The sequence below is a fragment of the Aplysia californica genome, unplaced genomic scaffold (assembly GCF_000002075.1).
Source record: "Aplysia californica isolate F4 #8 unplaced genomic scaffold, AplCal3.0 scaffold00038, whole genome shotgun sequence".
NCBI classification, from domain to species: Eukaryota; Metazoa; Mollusca; class Gastropoda; order Aplysiida; family Aplysiidae; genus Aplysia; species Aplysia californica.
The window spans coordinates 708,201-729,162 of record NW_004797308.1 but is presented as its reverse complement, the minus strand read 5'-3'; the positions used below and the strand labels follow the sequence as shown (position 1 = coordinate 729,162).

The window sequence follows — 20,962 nt, the reverse complement described above, 5'->3', positions numbered from 1 at the left end:
TTCAGTGCCAAAACAAACCAAGCTCAGAATACCTCATTGAAAATTGAAACCAAGGCCATCCACTCCAGAGTCCGCCATGATTATGATACCAACTGAGCAAATGGCATGCTTTACAATCATAGTTTACAGACCTGCATAATGTAATTCAGCTAAAAATTCAGTTTTTAGACTTGTAATATCTGGAATGTATAGAATTGCTCAGAAACATGTTTTAAATATACAAAATTGCTACAAATCCTTAAAATGTCTACAGCTGAGATGTACCACATTGGCAATATTCAAAGTTTCTAAAAAAAAAAAAACGAATTGAAAACTGTTTTATACTCCTAGGTGGCCATAAAAGGTACATATATTTTAACTCTAAAATAGAGATGTTCAACCACAAAGCTATTCATTTATACTTTTAATACCCCATTCAACACCGTAAGGTTATATTTATTCAAAAGACAGGACCTCCGAATTTAACATCCATTTCCAACAGGACTGTGCCAGAGATAGGTGGAGAACCTTAAAAACTTTCCGAAACGACCTTGGTCCAGAACATCCCTTTTGGGGTTCAAACTAGGGCCATCCACTCCACAGTCCAATGTGATGCATATTGAGTTAAACAGCAAACCAATCATTACAAAGCTAAAGAAGTATAATCATCCTCCTGGAAGAATTTAACAACAATAATAGCAACAAAGAACATTTTCCCACACCCGACAATACATTTATAAGGCAAAGAACAGAGAGGAAAGAGCATCCACTATGAAGCTAAATGCCAAAGAAGCAATACAATTGCAGGAACAACATGCGCCCCAAATGCTCAAACAATGAGACTGCTGATGGAACAAACAGGAAGTGAGGTCTTCCAGGCATTTTCAACCCAACTTCAAAATGCAGAAAGCTCAATCTTCCAACGATATATCACCGTTTTATAAATCCACCCGGACTGAGTCTGTAAGCGTGTCGCATAATTTGTGTGAAAAAAAAATATTATGCAACCTTGACACACGGAAGTGAACGTCAATAAAGAAATGACAGAGGAACTGGATATCATCAGAAATGAGGTAACAATGCAGTCTCGCATTTACACAAGAAAACAAAACCTGTAAGGTAAGGCTACCTCAGAACAATGAGACGAGAAAGACAGTTTTACAATGAACACGAAGAAAGGGAAAAGCAGGAAGTCCACAAAACGGGGAGGTGGGGGGGGGGGGGGCGCAGAAAAGGGAAAAATCTTTATATTTCATCCCGGCCATTTATTTGCACACACGTCGTCTTTCAAAACCGCGCAAGAACCAACAAATACAATTAAGGCAGCATTTTTTTTAAAAGATATATAAAAATTTTAAAACATATGGTCGCGGCCGTACCACCATCCCGATCATTCCAGGGTCACGAGACAGTGGACCATCGTCTTCTCCACTGCCGTGACGATATTAATTCGATTAAAGCAGTTGAACGTTTACATCACCCCACCAATACCAAACACACACAAAAAACACATACGTGCCCCAAAAAATAAATAATAATTTATAAAATAGCACCCCTAGGACAACCCAGCTGTCAAAGGAAGAGTGCACACACTTAACACAGCCTTGAACTGAAGGGAAGACCTCCATACGAGTTGTTTGATAAATGATAATAAATGAGACTACTCCAGCACCCCTCCCCCTTTCCCCAACCCAAAAAAGACAAACAAAACCTTTCATTTTTTTCCCCGATAAAAGAAGAATTATGTAAAACATCTGTAATAATATGTTGGGGGGGGGGGGCATGTTATTCTTGCGGCTACTTCAGCCGCACTTTTATCAAATTTGGGCTATAGTGAATTCATTTTAAGTTGCAGGAGTTAAATACCCCGCAAGACAGTCCATACGTCATTATAAAAGGGAAGGACCCCCCCCCCTCCCTGATCGGAGGATTATGACCTGTCTTGACGGGTGCGAGGGGAGCGTGAGGAAACGAGGAAGTGCTGACTCAAAAAATAAAAAGAGGGGACATAATATGATATCGCGATGCCACCTGCATGGGCCACAATCTGGGGTAAGGTCGACTGGACATCATTAAAACAGTGGACCTATTACGACCCTATCAGTAAATAATCAATGCAAGACCGTTTTCAACCAACGTACGCCCCCCCCCCCCCTTGCCCTTTGTGCTGGGCCATTCACGACGTGTTTATGGTCACGTGAATGGCCAACATCCGGGCACTTCTGCTGGCTTGATCGACATGCAAAATACATGTCTCTGCAACATTGGCAAGCTCTGCCCATCGAGATCGGGGATTGAGGGAGGGGGGGGGGGGGGCGCACGTACGACACAACACACAGATGCTTTTTTTTATATAAATATGTCTCAGGCATGGTTTCAGCGCTACAGTACTTTTTTTCTTTCTAGACTGCACACTCCAGGCAGAAAAAGAAAAAGGTAGCTTTTTTGGGGGGGTGGGGGGGGGGGGGCGCAACCATCGACTAGAATTACTTAGCAAATCCTCTTTCGAGACAGACACGTAAACAATTGTTGTTCTTGTTTTGGAATTGTTTGTTTCGAGAGGTACTTGAGATGGCAGGAGAAGGTGGAGAGGTGAAATGAGGTGTTTGCGCCTTGATCATATCCGAGCACTGCCAGCAGCAGCAGCACTGAAGACAGGATAAAACCAGATTATAATCAACTCTTGTTAAAAACGATACACAATCAAAGAGGCTGTGAAAGAAAGACTTATTTTGCCCCCCAAAAAATAGGGGAAAAAGGGGGGGGGGGTGTCCTTTGAAGCAGAGACAAGACAACAAGATTTAAAAAGGGGCTAAAAACAGGGGTGAATCTTTCCCGGACTGCTCGGCCATTTTGAAAAGTTAAATGCAGGTACAGGCCGCCCCAAGTCAGCTGATGATTGTTCAGTACAACAAACATTAAATTATTAAAATCCTTTCGGGGTTATAATGTAACTGTCAGTCATTTACTTGTGCACACGAAACATCTCTCAAAACAGCCCGACTTCCGCGTCAAGCCATTCCACGAAAGAAAAAAAGGGAGGACAGGACAGCTCATTCCATAAACTCTTCAGTTTTTTCCTGATGTCGGAAATTCTTACAAACTGAAAAATAAATCGTTTGTCACACCCCGTCCCCAACCCCACTTTCTTTATATTATTATTACAAGCAAGGGAAAGCTAAAAAAGTAACGCTTCGCTGAACACCACGGCGGAAGCCCCATTAGGAATTGAAGTTTGCAAACAAAGAACTGGGTCAAGTTGGACACCTCCGCGTACACTCACTGCTCGTTTGAGCTGATGACTAGGAGTAGGAGACGGACACGGGCAAAATAGAAGGTGATACTAGGGAGGGAAACATGATGAGCGGTGCACAGAAACAAAATAACAACATGTTTAGACGAAGTCGTGGCCAGCTGTCAGGCCACTCCCACAAAGTATCGGGGAACACAACACGGATCTCTCTCCCCCACGTACGTCGCCGTAAAAACAAAAACGAACAGAAAAGAAAGAGACGGAGAATGAACGATTTGTCCGATAATGTGGTGTTCGTAGTATACGAAGGAGGTGATATTAATAAAAGGATAAACAACATTGAAAGAGGGGAAATTTGCGTTTTTTAGTAGAGAAGCGACCCCACAGAGTTCTTTGTTTGCCTACGTATTCGTTGACTACGGAGGCAGGAGGAGGAGCAATCAATAGACTAGCTTCGTACGCATGTTCCGGGAATCTGTACGTGACAGCGTGCGTGAATTGGATTTCTGCCTGCACCAAGAGGTCACCCCCCCCCCCCTACTTCTTCACTAATGATACTACAACATTGTGAGCTGCCTCTTGATTTCAATAATAATCGTAAAGCCTTTGTCATAAAAGTAAAGCACAGTGGAATTGTTTTGCCATGGAAGAAAGTCTGGTGGTCTTCACCTTCCTCAAGCAGATCGGAGGGTTGGGTGGGTGGGGGGGGGGGGGGAGGAGGAGAGTAACGGTCATAACGAGGCAGTTATACATTTGAGGGACCCATTTCAGCTAGGGTTAGAATCTAGATATTATTCTATATAATTACTTTCGAAAAACTGAACTCGAGACAAACGATGTCAGTTTTTAAATTCGACCGAACACACATGATGAGAACAAAAAGGACAAGGAGGGTAAAAAAATAAGAAAAGAAACGAGCAGAAGCTGTATTTGACAAGGCAGCAGAGCTAGGCTGGGATTAGCCAAATGGCATAGGGCATAGACAACAAGCCACTTTCAGCAAGGCAAGGCTAGTCTTTGTCTCCGACTTGGCCTATGGCCGCTGGGTGGCGGCGCTGATGACGTGCCAACCCTCACGACCTGGTGAGGGCTTCGCGACATCACACACGCTACGTCACAGGACGCCACGCACTTTCAAAGCTCAGTCTCTCGACTCTTCCCTTTCATAACCAGGTCGGAACGGACACCTTGCTTGCTAGTACAAGATTGAGTGACTAACCAATTATCTGAGTCTCAACGGATTATAACTAAATGCAGTTTGAATCGGGCAACGGCTGGAAATAACGACCCCCACCCCCCCCCACCCCCCGAGCTCGGGGAGGAAGAAACCGAAAACCAATAGTAGAGCCTAGCCAGAACCACCAGTCCCTAAATTAGCAATCAGGGAATAGGAAACGGAGTCATACTGCAAGATGGGACATCATGACAAATCTACTAGATATACTCAAATTCCAATTTTGTGCAATCTGAATTAAATTTGTAACATGTACGAAGCAAACTGAAGACTGATCGGGAATAACGGAAGGGAGGGGGCCGTGTGGACGGGCCTCCTCTCCGACCAGTAAGCAAGGAAACAAAACAAAGACAAGGGACAAACAAGGGAGACAACCAGCGCGGAGCGCTGACTTAGAAGACTTTTTTTTTTTTCGTGATGAGAATGTAATGAGAATGAGAGGACGATCGGATAATATTGGGGGAGGGGGGGTTGTTGCTCATTGAGAGACATGAGAAAACGTACATTTTACTGACGTGTTGGCAGTTGGGAGTGGTCCCGAGCTAGCTGAGTTACTTGTCTACACCACGAACGGGCTGGAGAGGGAGGGAGGAGGGGGAAGTCAGCCAGCCAATGTAGCAGCCAACTGGAGGTACAAGGCCAAGGTCAGCTCGTTGCGAAACAGGTGATACAAAGCCCCAGCGGAGATGGCCCCTTGATACGCTGACCAAGGAAGGGCGGAAACCATCACTAAGGCAACGATTGGCACCCCGTCAGATTCTGAGGCCCTAGAAACGCATTGGAAAAGCCTAGAAAAGAATGACTTGTTGCCCCAGCAGGCAACCGCTTAGAGTGAAAGCCAGCCATATTTGACTCGTCGTCGGCAGAGTGACGCCAGCACCAGCTGATGCCACGGAGTACCCATGGTGCTTTGCAAAGCAGCACGACCGCACTGCACGCACGGCAGGCCCAAACAGCTCAAGAGCCCCGGGGTCAAGCTGACAAAACGCCAGAAGTCCCCCGGCAGCATCAATTTTACGTCAGTTTTCCCATGTTTTGATTCCCCGAAACGTATTTTCTGGCTTTTCATTTTTCGGACAGTGACCTAAGAATCCTTGACGAGGAAAACTGGAAACCCAGATAGCACAAAGACAGAAGACGTGAGCAAGCAGAGGAAGCCTTGTGATTGAGTCCGCCAGCAATGGGGGGAAAAAGAGAGAGAAAAGGGCAGGACTTCAATCTCCCAAACTATTCTAATAAGCCCTGATTTGAACTGAAACCCAGATACAAATATCTAACAAGACCTGCATAAACACAGAGCACTCAGACATGTCAGTGCCCAGTATCAGTGATCAGGAGAGACATCACTCATGGCCACCAGACCCCCACTACTAGAAACCTAGATACCAAACATTAAAAACCACATCTCACAGCTGAAGTTAGGGAAACTGCTCCAAACTTTGACTCCTACTACTTGATCATTGGATAGCAAGCTAGAAATTCTATCTGGAGCACCAGCACACTTCTGTTATTCAACTGCACATCTTCACTCCTCCGACAGCTAGAAATCTAGGTCGGAAGTCAAAAGTGCATGACACTTTCAACAGACCATCTTCAAGAAATTAAGGCCAAAGCTTAAAGTCCCCATTTAGCAAGATCCAAATGTGCTAAAACACCACCAAGAGAATGGAAGGATAAGGACACACTCAACCCCCTCCCCCCATTTCTCCTAACCACAGCATGCACAGGGTGCTTTTGGACACATAGCAAAAAGACTGAATCCTAGCACAAAAAAGGATAATTCCACATCATACTCGCAGCCAAAAGAAAAACTACATGCATCAACAATCTATTTTGGACATAGGTGTCAACAAAAAGACCAACTGAGAAGTGTCTCCACTGTGCTAAAATATGACTGAAAACTCCACATAGTACCTACAAGTTTGCATCACACCATAAAAGAAAAAAACAAACAAGAAAGCTTAACCCTGAACCCCCCCCCCCCCCCCCAAGTCAAATTTTTTAAAGAGCCCCTTGACACAAGAGAAAGCAGTTACCATATGGAGAATCAGTGAAGGGCTCAATCTCCTCAAAATTGCTTGACAGAAAAGAACTCCAAATAAAAGAGTGAGAGTAGCAGTATTGTAGATGACGATCATGAATTTAGAGTAACCACAGAACATTGCATTACAGCCAAAAGACAAGAAGATAACAGGTGGTCGACCAAATTTGTTGCCAATAGAAGGCCTCAAGCACAACACCTACCCATGAAAAGAATACAGAAGTAAGTCAGAACACTCCCTCAAACATTTTGCAAAGTTCACAAGTTTGGTATTTATCACTTCAACGAGCTTTCCCTACACCTCTCCTAGCCAATTCATTTCTGTGAATGCATACACAGCATCTTGACGAGATACTGTCTTGATGTTGAAAACAAACACATTTACCACCAAACTACTGACACAATTTCACTGGGCCCGATGTCCACATACCACAACGAAGTCCACTGGTGACCTTGCAGGATAGGGAACGGAACCTCCCATGACGTATGTAACAAAGGGTATGGGACACCAATTACGCTACGCCATATTTTAGGATAGAATTAATCAGATGACATAAACCCTTTTTGCAACAGCTTAAAGAAGCTTCTCACTGCTTCTTCATTATTGCAAATCAAGTTTTATTCCACATCACTACGAAACATGACATAAAATTTCTACACCAAGCAAAAATGGGAGGAAAAAACCCCCCCACCAAATAGATCACCAGAAATACCAGAATATCCACATTTTTTTTTCAGCCTTCCATGTATCACTCTATGAAATGTCCACACCAAGCAGAAAACACAAGAATCCACATGAGATGATGGAAATATTCAATTCACCAAGGCTTAAATAAGGTCACACCCAACACACTGACACTCTTTGTTACTGAAGATCCTGGAAGAATTTCACATCACAAACACATCCTTGAAGAGAAGAAATCACAATTCTCAACCCACCAAAAGTAAATAAATAAAATAAATAAATAAATATTTGAAAAAAAAAAAAAGAACTTTGATCAAGAAATAAAAGATAAGGGAAAAAAATATTAAAATTTCTTCTTACCTTGAAAAGTTTGAATAAATCCAGCATCTTCCGCTCTACAGTAGGTATTTTCAGCGTACATCCCTTTGAAAAAGTGAAAACAAAAACAGTCATAATCTGCTGAATATCATATATTCACAGAGGCAAATTTCATCATCATGCCTTAGAAAAATGTGAGTTTTTTAAAGCTCATATTCACATATAACTTATCTCATGTTCAAAGACCAGTTCACAACTTGGACAACAGTTATGACACCAAAAGATAAATTGAAGAAATCTTACACTTCCTTAACAAAAGAAAACCTGACACAGAACCAGCTTTGCCTTAAAATCAATGAGTAGACATTCAACAAGAAATTACGCCAGCATTTTCATAAAGGTCCAATGAGAAGAAAAAAAAGCAAAACATTCAAGAAGTAATTACTTCTTACCTGCAGATCCCAGAACTTGTAAAGACAATCAAAGAAATTTAACTTGATTCTTGAATGAGCCTGAAATAAGATCAAAATAGGCACTTATCAGTGTATCTCTCGAAACCTTAATTAATCACACATAAATTTAACATTGAATTGAAAACTGTTCTTCACATTGTCATTGAGATGTTCAGCATCCCAAATACACTACCCAAATGTTGGACCCTGGTTAGAAAGAAGTCGAAGTATTCTGTTGTGAGGACGGAAAAGCAATTATTCACTACACTGTTGAAATATTGAGGTGGACTCTCATAAATATTGAGGACAACCAATCCATTCAACCCACTAGCATAGAAGATAAAAAAACAACCTGAAATGCAACTGAGACTGTCAGATTCTATACGAATCTCAAAGATAATCAATTAGCCAAAAACAAATCCTGTGAAAACTGAATTTCATAGTTAGTTTGCATCAATGTCCAGAAGTGATTGTACTGATAGTGCTTCAATTTCAAAATCAAATTTACACCTGTGATCTAGCCAACAACAATGCCACCACATTTTCTTTTTTAAAAGTTAGAGACTGACCAAACATTCACCTAATTTGACTTACCTCAAGTTCATTTAGTTTCTGGATTCTTGGGGTGAATTTGAATGTTTCCACATTCACCGCAAAAGGAGGCTGCCAATCCTTGAAAAAAAAAAAGAAATACAAATTAACGAATGATGAAAAAATAAAAACAATTTGCCACTTCGCCTTCGCTAAATAAATGAGTTTTAAATAAAAGTATGGTACCTAAAAGTATTGCATGAAGTAGGCTACACGAAAAAAAATATATTTCAAATCATTCCATTGCATCAGAAATATTTCTGTCTAACCTTTAGCAATAGGGTGCCAATAATTTCCATAATACACGGAAATGCTACACAAATAGGAAAACTGGCAAAAAGACACAAAGGAAAAATGGTTCAGTATCATCATCGTGTAACAATTGCAACCGAACTTCTAACTGAACAAAGTGCCTTAAGTTAAAGTTAAAACTAAAAAGAAAAATCATAATTTCCAAATTTTGATCTCATTTCCAGAAATTTAATTTCATCAACTAAGAAGGACTTTAACGCAGAGATGTCTCCTTCGTCCTAACCCGTCAAGAAAAATCTGCACCTTGAATTCATTATGTAGCCTACTAAATCTAGAGATTTATATATTTCTTCAATAAAATTACCAGGGCAGTCTCATTTGGAGAAGGAGGACTAGAAAATCTACCATCCATGCCTATGGCCTAGCTTCACTACTATTAATATTTTAACTAATTTCTTTATTTTCAGATTTCTTCTCAGATAGTGACTGATTTCACATTTACATGTAAAATTTAACCCCAAAAGTAAGGTAAACTGTTCATTACACACATAATTCAAGGTCCTGAAGGTCTAAATTTGACAACTGAGATGAATACTAAATTGATCATCTGGGGCACTTTGCTTGCTCGCACGGACTGTAGCTAGCAGAGAGGCCATGCCCTGCCTGAGCTTAGCAATGGGAATGGTTTACTAGCAGAGAAGAGAAGAGAAAGAGGAGGGGGCTGACGTCGCCATGTCAAGACAGAAGTCGTGCACGTAGAAACGAATGATAGTAACGGTGCCAGAAAACAAACAGTTAAGGAGTCATCATCACGTCGTACAAACACATACATAAATGGCACTGGGTGCAAAGATTTAATAACACTAACCGGTGGTGGTTTTATTTTCACGATTCCACTTTGTAGACCAATTGGTCTTATTTTGGCTATATAACCCAACGGGTCGGCAAACTCTTCCTCGCTTGGTGTAAAAACTGGGGCTTCAGGAGGAGATCTGAAGTTCACATATGGGTTATTTGTCAGATTTTCCATACTTTCCTGCACGGTGTCAGTCACAGAAACACAAACTCAAGTAATAATCCATTGTAGGAACAGTCTTCACACAAAGTTCATAGAAAACATCCTGAGAACGGCAATGCTGATAGTGCCTAACAACATACCAAACAGTCGTTAAACGCAACCCAAACAAGTTCGAGAAAGTGTGTCAAGAGTAATGAATTTATTTTATTTGGCTTCTTAAAGACTAGAAATAGGAATCTTCTTTTGATTTATATCGAAAACTTTGAATACTTGACAAATATAATACAATATTTTTTTCATTGCTTATGCAAATGTAAACGTCGTATTAATACATTTTCGTGTTTACGGATAAAAGGTGAACATAAATTTGACCCCAAATATTAGATTTGCTCTAAAAAATATGAGACCTACTCCATTCGCTTTACTGTAACAATTTTTCATTTACAGGTAGCTTACTATGAGTCAACATTATTGAAAAAAATGATGTTGTGATTATGTTGTCCAGTGAATGCGAAAAAGTCATTTACTCCTTGATGTATCCGGAAGTTCAAAATGGCGTCTATGCCAAACTCCAGGTTAGCAACGATCATAAAAATTTATAATCTTTTCTTTATTATTTTGGTTCGGAGTTTGGCTTTTTGAGTGTCAGCCTAAGTTGTGTGATTTTTTCTGTACATAAAGTCTACCATTACGTTCAATGCATTAAAAATGTATCGTGTACTTACATCCCCTTGCAGGGAGCTGATTCGTCTTGTCACAACTTGTTCTTGTTGTTTTCTTTTCAAAATGGAAGTGGCTATTCTCATCCGGGGTGAGAATAGAAAAGCGATCTACCTCTCACCCCGGGTGAGACTTGCCAGCGTAGGCTATTCTCACCCGGTGCGAAACAAGACCTGCTTTTCCTCATTTTGGAATACTGTCTATCGGTGTGGATGATCAAATTGATAAAAGCCAAGAAAAAATTACGTTATAGCACAAAAGTAAGCTAATAATTTGATCGTCTTCAAAGATGCTATGGCTATTTCACTGTTCGAATCGAGCCGAACTACGCGGGTCGCCATTTTGTTTTGCCCGGAAGTTCTCGCAAGATCTGCTCATCCCCTCTCTCTCTCTCTCTCTCTCTTTCTGAATACTGTCTATCGGTGTGGGCGATCAAATTGACCAAAACAAAGTTTAAAAATGATGTTAAAACACAAAAGTAAATTAATTTGGTTGTCTACAAAGATGCTACGGCTATTTAACTTTTCGAATCGAGCCGAACTACGCGGGTCGCCATTTTGTTTTGACCAGAAGTTCTCGCGCTACTCCTCTCTCTCTCTCTCTTTCTCTCTCTCTCTCTCTCTCTCTCTCTCCACTGCCCACAGACAAAATTGTACGCTTTTAGTAGGCTACAGTTGTAATGGAACGTTTGTTCACGGCACAGAATTCTACAATTTTTCTGTTATCACAGTGTAGAATTCTGTGGTTTAGGGTGAACGCAAAATTTGTTGGCCTAGATCTAGGCTATAATTACTGTGAACGCGCACCTGGTGAGAATAGCCAAAAGACTCGCCTGCACTATTCTCATCCCGGGTGAGAATAGAGGTGGCCTTTCAAAATAAAGAGAAGAACATTAAAATTAAATGATACAATAAATCTAGAATAAATCTATTGTTTAATTGATAATTTCGATCCTGAAGTTTAGACCGAATTTGGTCACTTTAGATCTAGATCTAGAAGCTTAAGTCTAAGTTATGTTCACGATTTTGGATTATGGTTTGCTAGCGTACGTTCACGGCGCCCTGAATGCAGTTTGCAGGCGCTGTTGAGGCTATGTTCACAGCACTAAAACTTCGTTTAGTGTAGGTACCGCAAACTGGCCTTGCGCCCCCGTGGCGCACTGTCACGGAGACCAAAACCCTTATTTTTACCCTCCTAAAACACTGTGTGATCATGCATACTCACAGACTTGAAATCTTGATATCAGAAGAAAGAGGAGTTTTTCCTCTTTTTAGTGGTAGGCCTATTATTTATTTGAATCAACAATTTTTTTGAAAGCAAAATCCTGCAAGATAAAAGGCAACACTATCGAGGTTTTCACCTCAGCGGCTGCGCGTTTCGTGTATTGATTTTTAGAGTGACCTCAGTTGAACAGGAACGGGGAGCATATATGGTATTAAACACTGCAATCTGATTCGTCGATTATATTTCAAGATGAGGAGACGCTTTTTCCAGTGATATATTTCTAAAGACTGTCCTTAAAGAATTAATAGAAGAGATTTGCGTGTGAAAACTTTCGATGCTGTTTTTTTTATGGAACCAGAGATCCGACTGACTACGGAAATATATCGGCAGAAAGCCCTTTCATTCCTCTTCAAGAATAACACAGCCATTATACGCAAATAAATACCGGACGCTCCCCGTCAGCTCGCAAGCAGGGCACCATCGCCCCGGTTTCGTATGAATTCTCTCTCCTTCCCATCAGCGTGGCCCTGCGCGCAGCCGATAAGCTGGTGGTCGCGAGTGGTGATTTTAGCTTCCCCTTGTATTTTTTGCCGTTTTGGTCAAAAAGCCATGTTTACGTTAATAAATTTCCTTCTTCTGGTTATTTGATGACCCTGAAAAAAATTGGGCTTGTTCTCTGTGTGCATAGGTGTGTGTCTACAAGTTTTTGTGAATGTCCATTTAAATTTAAGAATGTTGTGACATCTCAAATTGCAGACATTTCCATTCGCAATTTAAGAAATATCGCATTTTTCTGCAACTTCAGATGTTCATAATTTTGTTAAAAATGAAGCTATGTATAAATTTAGTATCAAAATGCTCAGAATAATAAATTCTACAATGTAGTGCAGTTAACTATGAAATCAGAGGACTTTGAAATTTCTGTTTGTGGTACCTATTTAAGGGGAGTGTCCACTGCCTGTTTAACCGTTTCGCACTTACAGCGCCCGTATGCGCCGGCGCCGGTGACCCCCGCTCATCCCTATAGCGCCTGAATGCGCCCACCACGGGGGTGTTTGTTTCGTTGCCGCGGGAGGCTTCTACTTTTACTATCATCAGAAGTTTCACTTACCTATCTTTATAGAGGAAGAGTTCCGGTTTAATATGGTGTTTTTCTTGTTTCGCTAGCACAAAGAGTCACTTTTTGAGCGGGAGCAAAAGTCGGAAGAGATTTTAGTTGTAAACACGCCATCATGTCTCTAGGATGCATGGGCGCAAAGCTGCCTGATAAGAGTACGGCAAAAACAAAATAAAAACACCCAAAGAAAAGTCTTTTAGGTGCTTTCAAGTTTCCACCAGAGGCTTCAATCTCTGTGAATGTGTTGTATTTCTTTTGTGTGGATTACCTCTTTGTCAGTGGCAGAAACTTCGTGAGTTGAAGAAATGTATACGAGGCCTAGATCTAGATCTAAGATCTAGATCTAGATCTAGACTCGGATTCCAAGACACGCATCTCAGAAAGACCTCTCATATCATTTCATACTCTTCTATTCCACTTATAATTTTGTACTAGTAATTTAGCTCATTCATTTTCCTTTCAGAAAATACTATTTTCATCATTTTTGGTTGTGTTTGTGATTTTATACAATTTTTTTAGTAAGGTACCCCTTCAATTTTCATGGAGTTGTTGCCCTTGTCTTAAGGATGGGGGGCCACAGCTGGCCAAGCCTGCTAAGTGCGAAAGGGTTAAGTCAGCCGGCTTTAGTCAGTGACAACAGTGACGTATGTTTAATATTTTGGCCAGCTTCAGGTGTTCCTTCCTGTAAAGAGATGACAAGTGCTCGATCTAGATTCTACTCGTTATCTAATAATGTGCAGTACTTACAGTTTCGAGCGGGAACGATGTGTGTTGGTCTTACAGGTTTTGGAGCTCCATCCACTGGGTCGACCCACCAGTCGCGTCGATCCCTTCTCAGCCTAGGCTAAGTCGCGGCTCAGACGGCAGGTTCAAATTTCGCGTCTCCTTTTATACACCCCCCCCCCCCCTCCCTGTGCGCCTTTATTTTCCTACACTCACTCAATCTACACTGAGTTTGTTCACTCATTTCACATTCTTCTGGCTTCCAGGTAATCGCAGCGAATTAGACCACACGCCCCCTTGATCTCATTGATCAATACAGTGAAAACCCACACCCCACATAAATAGAATACACAAGTCACCTCAGTTTAACCCGTCATAACAGTCATGAACACAAAACGTGGGGAAGATAACCCCGGTTAACCCATCTTGATAATACTAAACACAAAACATGGGGAGGATATTCAAGAAAGTCTTGATACCCCGTCCCAAACCAATCTCTCTTCACACCACACACCCCCCCCCCCCCCCTCCCATTCCCCCCTCTGAGTTACGGTTATCCCAGGACATAATCGTCCTGCCACAACAGAGCCCTCCTTGCCCGTTGCAGGAAAAAGCCTCTTCTGGTTCACCACCTCGCTCACCTTCGTTTGAAGCATCATCTTCAGTTTCTGCGGTTCCCCCCTCACCCCTGATAGGACTAAGGTCTGAGACATGCCGCAGCATAAGATCAACCTCTTCGTTGTTCGCGGAGTTCACCTTAGTGACAACCCCTCGGCCCCACTCTGATGTGCATTTTGCTTTACCCGGCTTGACCCAGACTTCCTCGTCAACGCTAAAGGAGGCCGTTGGGACTGAGTTTCCACACTCTGGTTCAACGGGTGCCTCATCAGGCTGCTTCCACTCATATGTCATAACCGACTTGTGCGGAATCGAGTCTTCGTGCTGCTCCAGCCTGGGGGAGCAATTGTAATACTTAATACACTGCTTCCAATGGTGAGATGGCTCTAAAGAAGAGAGAATTAACATTCAAAAACAACTGACGGGGAAAGAAGGTAGGTTGTCTGAGTGTAGGTAGCGTAAACACGGCCTCGCGGGCACTCGCGGCCTTCCGACCAGGTGGTATCGGTGAAATCGGGGTAATTTCGATGGCTGTTTCTTTGCTCTTTTGCTATAAAACACCAAATGAAAATGCCGTACACCTTGTAAAAGTTCAGCTTTTTCTCCTTACAATGGTGTAAGTTGTTTTTATGTCCGATTATTAGGAGCTGGAGAATCTCCGAGGAAAGCAAAGCCCCTTGCAGTCGGAATGCGTTGTCGGCCGGTTAAAAAATTGACACCCGTGCATTCAAATGCTTCACGGAACGTGGGATGATTAAATACCATCTTTTATCAGCGGAGAACTGTAGAGCTTTAAACAGGCTTTCCTGTGGTATATTTTTTGGACTTTGGCATTAGAAAGCCTTAAAAAATACAGTCAAAATTTTCAAATATCATTTTTTACACAAAATATGTAAAATACTGGCTTAAAAAAGGTACGGTATCAATTAAAAGATCAGTTTATATCCTATTAAAATAAATACAGGTATAAAGTAATAAACTTGGAATTATTTTGCATCAATCCTTCCGTGAGACTCGGAAAGCATGTGACCCGCACGCGGGGTACACTACAGTATAGAGTCGACTCGCTTGCCGTGGGGGGCTGGTGCGGCACCGGCCGGGTCAACGCTCGGTGTTTTTGTCGAAATAACGACAGATCATCGTGTTTGAGGTGATAAAATACTGATTTGTAATGATCTCACAGTCTTTAAAAAAATTAGGCTCCATATATTTGTTATAGTGATTGTACTCTGTTAATGTAGAGATGTTTAGTGCACTTGATACTCTTTTATTATCCTTCAAACATGGGGTTGCAGCCAGTGACTGACTTTAACAAATTTTATCAAATTTTAAACAACTACCATTAAAAATTGACTGAGAGATTAAAGAATGGTACCAAAATGCTCATTGATATATAGGCCTTTCAAATGGAACAGATAAATTTGGCATACAGCTACTTTGAAAATTTAGTTTCTGGCACCTACGAGTTAGAGCATGGACCAGTTAGCCCTAGGACTGGCCCTATCTGTTCCCATTTAGACACCATACTTGACTCACACAGCATCACGCCGCAGGCATATCTCAGCCGCTCTTTCATTGGCAATAACTGCCACAAATACAACATCGTTAATAAAGACTCACTGCATTTATTATAAAGAAACAGTAGAAAACACCCACAAGCAAAACATAATTGACACCGCTTACACTCTCAGAGAAAACTTCAATCAATTAAACAACGCATTTTGGGACGTTCACATTCACATCTCACACGACCAACCAGTGCCAAAAGACAGACAACTACACATTGACTGTTGTGATGCAATCTCAGCACCTCATGTCAAATCCAGAACTATTATCCGACGTGCCTCCGGCAAAGAAAAAAAGGTGATACTGCAGTCAACTCTTCATTACTCTAAAACTGTGGACTTACCACAAAAACAACAAAGTGAGTGCTGATACTTGACTGTTTCTTGTGTATTTTATGTGAAGTTAAAGAGTTTTTTTGGGTTTTCTTGGATTTATATTTTGATTTAAATTTGATTTTGTTAGAAACGGGCAAAACAAAATGACGATAGTCACCGATTGGCGTATTTTGCGAGTTTAACCCTATCTGTACGCCTGGGGTCATTTTGTACCCCAGGGGTTTTATTTTTCACATTTTAAAATACTTATAGTGCGAAGATCTCTTTGAAACTTTCAGTGTTTCTCAAAAAATCATTTTGACAGACTGCTATGTAAAGCGTACGGATCAGATTAACGAGTAAATTTCCTCTTTGGAAAGTGGTGGCATAGAGTTCCCGACATCGTATGGATACGATAGTAAAACACAACATACGAATAGGGTTAATTGTCCTAAAAATGAACAACGCTGTTAGCGGGACACAGGGAATTCCCCTGGCCACGAGTTCATAACCCTGTGACCGGGATCAGATTACAAGATGCGGTGCGCCGGCTACCTGCGAACTAAAGTACTGCTTCCTAACAGCCGTTATTTGTGTTTTGACCACACCAGTTAAAATTCAGTAGGCTAAGTCTCATAACTCAGGAGTAGAGACAACAACTGCTGTAGTGGTCAGAGAGAGTTCACAGTTCGATGTGATCCTGCCTGGAGCAAATTTGCAGGCCCTACCCACCCAGCATGTTATGTAAGTTTAGGTGGAGAGATCAGATGTGAGTGCGATGTTTGGGGAAAGCAAAAGCATTGGCGACTTTACACCTCAGTGTGATCCCGCATTTGGCAAACATTGTACCGTTTCATTAAGATTTACAAAGGAAATGTGCTCACATTCGTGAGAGTAGCTGATCTGTGACAAAACAGGCAGTTCAATGATCGCAATTTTCACTCTTGCTTAATCTGCTGTGCACGCCTGTGTTTTTGTTCTGTAAATTATAATCTGAAATGCGTGATCTTAGCTGAATGCAGACTTTCAGAGTGGGATCTTAAATAGATAGGGGTGATTTTTGTGTAGTAAAAATTATGTTTATAAAACAGCAGGATCTTTAGCAAACTGGGATCGTAAGCGGTGGGCTTTTAGGTGGAGACTACTGTATACTGTAAACGTTATAGGTGTAGGGTTAAAACTTTTCAGAATACAGTGTTCTTCACAAAGCAGGCCATGATATAAACTCAATTTTTAGAAAAATGCAAAAAAATATTCCATGCACTAATTCAGCTTTCCTTGTCTACAAATAGGGTGGTTCATAGTTTGTAGGGTTTTCAATGACACTTTTAGTTTTAGATACATGAATAGCTGAGATCACAACAGTTCCAATGACACTACATATTATACAAGTACATGTACTTCCAGTCTTCAGGAGGAATTGTTGCTAAGGCTCAAATGTCAGTTATTTTCAGAGTGCTTTCAAAAGTAAATAAAAACCCACTTTTGGCCATTTTGCAAGTGCAATTTCCCTTCAAAATTGCTCTGGTGTCTTTCCAGTAGATTGTCTTAACTTTGCAATATTACAGTGTGCTTTGTCTGGCCTTGAAGGCCGCTTTGATTATTTCAGTATCATTACAATAATGAAGCAGACCCTTAAAATTCTTTAAGAAGTTTATTTCCCTCAGCTCAAACCAGGTTTTGAGGCAGATTTTTAATGTACAAGCTGGTTCATAGATGTGTAAAAAAAAAAAGAAAATTTTTGTTACCTTGAAAATGCATACTCTTTGGCAGACCAAGTTTTTAGGTAGGGTGCCCAGGGACCACTGTTCAACGATCAAGTCTTGCAAATTAATTCCTTTGAATTTCTGTTTCATAAATGATAAACAGGCTCGGTCTTTCTGATTTTTTTATTTTCTCTCATATTCAACAGTGCTGACTGGACTAGATCTAGTTGATAGTTGAATAAATTTCTTTGCTACTCACCTCTTAACTTTTTGTAATGGTTTAATTTAATTGTTTCCTTGAAATTTATTTTATATATATACGAAAATGTGTTTTTGGTACACAAGTATTTTTCTGTTTGCAGGAAAACAAAGAATGCTCACCGGTCATTAAAGAGTGATGGTTTTGATTTGAGCAACCTTAACGAAAACATGTTCAACAGTTCTTCTCATGCCAACAAAAGTTTTGATAACAAGGATGATGGGGAGACAGAAAAGATAGAGAATCCAGAGCTACCCTCTCTAAATGAAAGACTTGGTGAGTTTACTTCTATCTTGATCTTTGCATGTTGTTTGTGTGTGATACTAAAAAAAGTTATCGTTAGTTAGCAAAGGCATTTCCGTTGTAGTTTTTGCTTACTTTGCTTTTTCCCTCCTCCAGTTATGCCTTATATTAATTACGGTGAAACTTGTCTTCACCGAATTTGGGCTCAACTAAAGCTCAGACTCACAGAGAGGCGAAGAATTCCCTGTTTCTTTTGATTCATTAAAATCAAATACAGTGTGGTCCAAAAAATCTATACTGCTTTTTGGTAAATATTTCCCTCCACACTGAAGTTTTGTGTTTCAAATTTGTACACAACATTTGGAAGTCAAAAGGAATTGTGGGTGGTTGGCAGGTGCTCTGGTCTGGTTTGCTCCTTCTTTCCTATCAAACACCTATCGTCCTTATCTCTCCTCTTTCTTTTTTGTGTACGTTACTCTCTTGTAACATCTATTCTTCGGCACTTATGTGACCTTATTGTGTTGCAAGTGCCATAAAACTCTTACTAAAACAAAACGAATTTGTCTGATATTCTTTTTAGTTATTCCACAGAATAGTTTTGCTCTTCATAGCGCGTAACAAAACAACCCTTTTTCAGCTTTGTTCCCATTTTTGTAGCATGACGCACTAGTTCGCTTTAGGCCTACCATTAAAAGTCCCAATGTTCGCGCATGCTACAGTAGTCTAACAGGCCAACAGAAGCTTGCAGGTTGTTTTTCTCAAGTTTCCTTTGCCTGCTGAGATCATAGTTATCATTAGTAATGAGCAGAGAGCTTTTTGTATTAAACATTTCCTCACCGCCAACTCATTTCTTAAGTAGGCAAAACGACCACTTCAGATCAAACACACACCGTTCACATCCCTTTAAACGTACCCAGGGTGCAAAATTTGGAAGATGAGACTTCTGTCCTTATACAATGTCTGCAGCAAGGATTTTCCTACATCTCAAAGGACTGTATTTTCAAGGCAGATCCTCTTCTACGACGGTACCATTTTCCTGTTCGTGAAGCTGAGGATCAGAGGATAGCAATGTGTTCATGATTCCTCGATTGTCTTGAAAAACGTGAACGTTCCTCTATGACATTTGATTCCTTGGCAAAGCCCATATTCACATTTCAGGATGTGTTAACTCCACAAACGCCTGTTTGGTCAACCTCACCCGCCATACTACTGTCTCTAGAAGCAACTCCATACTGTAAGGTGTACAGCGTGTGTAGCTTTAAGTACTCACGGTTCATGGTTGGATGTACCTTTGTGTTTGTCCACCATTGAACATTACGAATGACGCATTAAAATGTGACGAGTCCATAGAAAGACATTGAGAGCACCAGTTCTCTGAATTCCAGAATTTTAAAAAAATTCTAAGACTCAGTAAGAGAAATGAATTATTATAGTTTAAATGTTACAGGATTGGAAAGATTAGATTTTTTTAAGAAAAGGGAGGGGGGGGGGGATCTTTTCATGACTCTCCTTAAATTTCGAGATCTTTTAAATTGGGGCATTTTGCATTTATAAGTGGTTTTTATTGCATTTTCGACAACAAGTTTCTTCTTTATGAATTTTATCTCAAACAAATTCCCTTTGAATGAATTATATCTGTTCCAAATTACAACATTCTAGTACAAATTTTGGGCGAGATATTCAGAAAAAAAGTTGTACAATTTTTTTTTGGGGGGGATCACCCTGTACTTTGTATTCACAGCATACTTCAGTAAGCAAGCTCGGACTCATCAGTCGCTTTCTGTGAAAACAGCCTCAGCTGATGAGGATTCAGGCATTTTCCTCCTGCAAGGAACCTCATCTAGTTTAGTGCAGTGCAAACAACCGTCAATCGCCAAACTTAATGGATCATTACCTGTCTATGGTGTATCATGCACTGTGCACAATAATGGATCTGTCAGAGACTGACAACAATTTTGTGTGACCAACCAGAGGTTTTCTTTCTCATGAGTTCTCAACACTCCATTTGCACTCACTATTCAAGAAAGTCAATGTTCATGGTAGGGTGGGATTATCACTTCAAAATCCCAAAATTGTTGATTTCAAATTGGAGAGTGACTCACATTTGTTTAAGAATGACAGGGTCCAGCTGTATTTTGTACAGAAAGTCTCTGAAAGGTGTGTGGTTCTTTAACTTTAAACCAAGTTAACATAATAACTAAAATTCTGCATAATGAGTTTTTGTTATGGAAATGCTACTTTGCCATTTGTTCTTAGACTCAGCTAGGCTCTTGTGTCTGTGTTTCTCAACACTACAGGTAATATTTCTAAAAAATCATTCTGTCTAGCCTAGAGGCTTTTTTGACTAAGCTTGGTTCTTCTGTCTGTGTTTTGTAACATCGTATGTAATATTTCAAGAATTATATCAAGCCTTGATTATAAATAGTGCATCTTTTTGAGGGTTATGTTTTCAGGCCATCTTCGACCATCTCGAGAACTGCTTGAATATTATCGCAAAAAGATTGCAGAGTATGATGACGAGCATGATCAACTTGTCTGCAAGCTGGAGGAATATCGTGTGGCCTATGAAGAACAGGTAGAGAGTTATTTTTGTATTGTCACATGAAGGCAAACTTCACTTACATTTCTCTCTCTCTCTCTCTCTCTCTC

The 20,962-nt window shown here is 40.7% G+C and overlaps 2 protein-coding genes across 4 annotated transcripts in view; one reads left to right on the top strand and one right to left on the bottom strand.

Annotated features, from left to right (window-relative positions):
- Positions 1 to 9,972, bottom strand: part of LOC101856320 (lysine-specific demethylase 5A) — a 50,618-nt gene extending 40,646 nt beyond the window's left edge. For all 3 annotated transcript variants that reach the window (XM_013091503.2, XM_005091953.3, XM_013091504.2), the window contains exons 1-4: positions 9,674 to 9,972; positions 8,557 to 8,634; positions 7,963 to 8,022; positions 7,553 to 7,615 (exon numbers count right to left, since the gene is read on the bottom strand). In XM_013091503.2, the coding sequence (XP_012946957.1) occupies positions 7,553 to 7,615; positions 7,963 to 8,022; positions 8,557 to 8,634; positions 9,674 to 9,835 (363 nt within the window). In that variant the 5' untranslated portion in view covers positions 9,836 to 9,972. The remainder of the gene's footprint in view (positions 1 to 7,552; positions 7,616 to 7,962; positions 8,023 to 8,556; positions 8,635 to 9,673) is intronic.
- Positions 9,973 to 10,262: 290 nt separating this feature from the next.
- Positions 10,263 to 20,962, top strand: part of LOC101861425 (coiled-coil domain-containing protein 77) — a gene marked incomplete in the record, with an annotated part of 17,169 nt that continues 6,469 nt past the window's right edge. Inside the window, 3 exon segments of the mRNA XM_013091506.2 lie at positions 10,263 to 10,398; positions 18,174 to 18,346; positions 20,767 to 20,888. Coding sequence (XP_012946960.1) covers positions 10,376 to 10,398; positions 18,174 to 18,346; positions 20,767 to 20,888 — 318 coding nt within the window.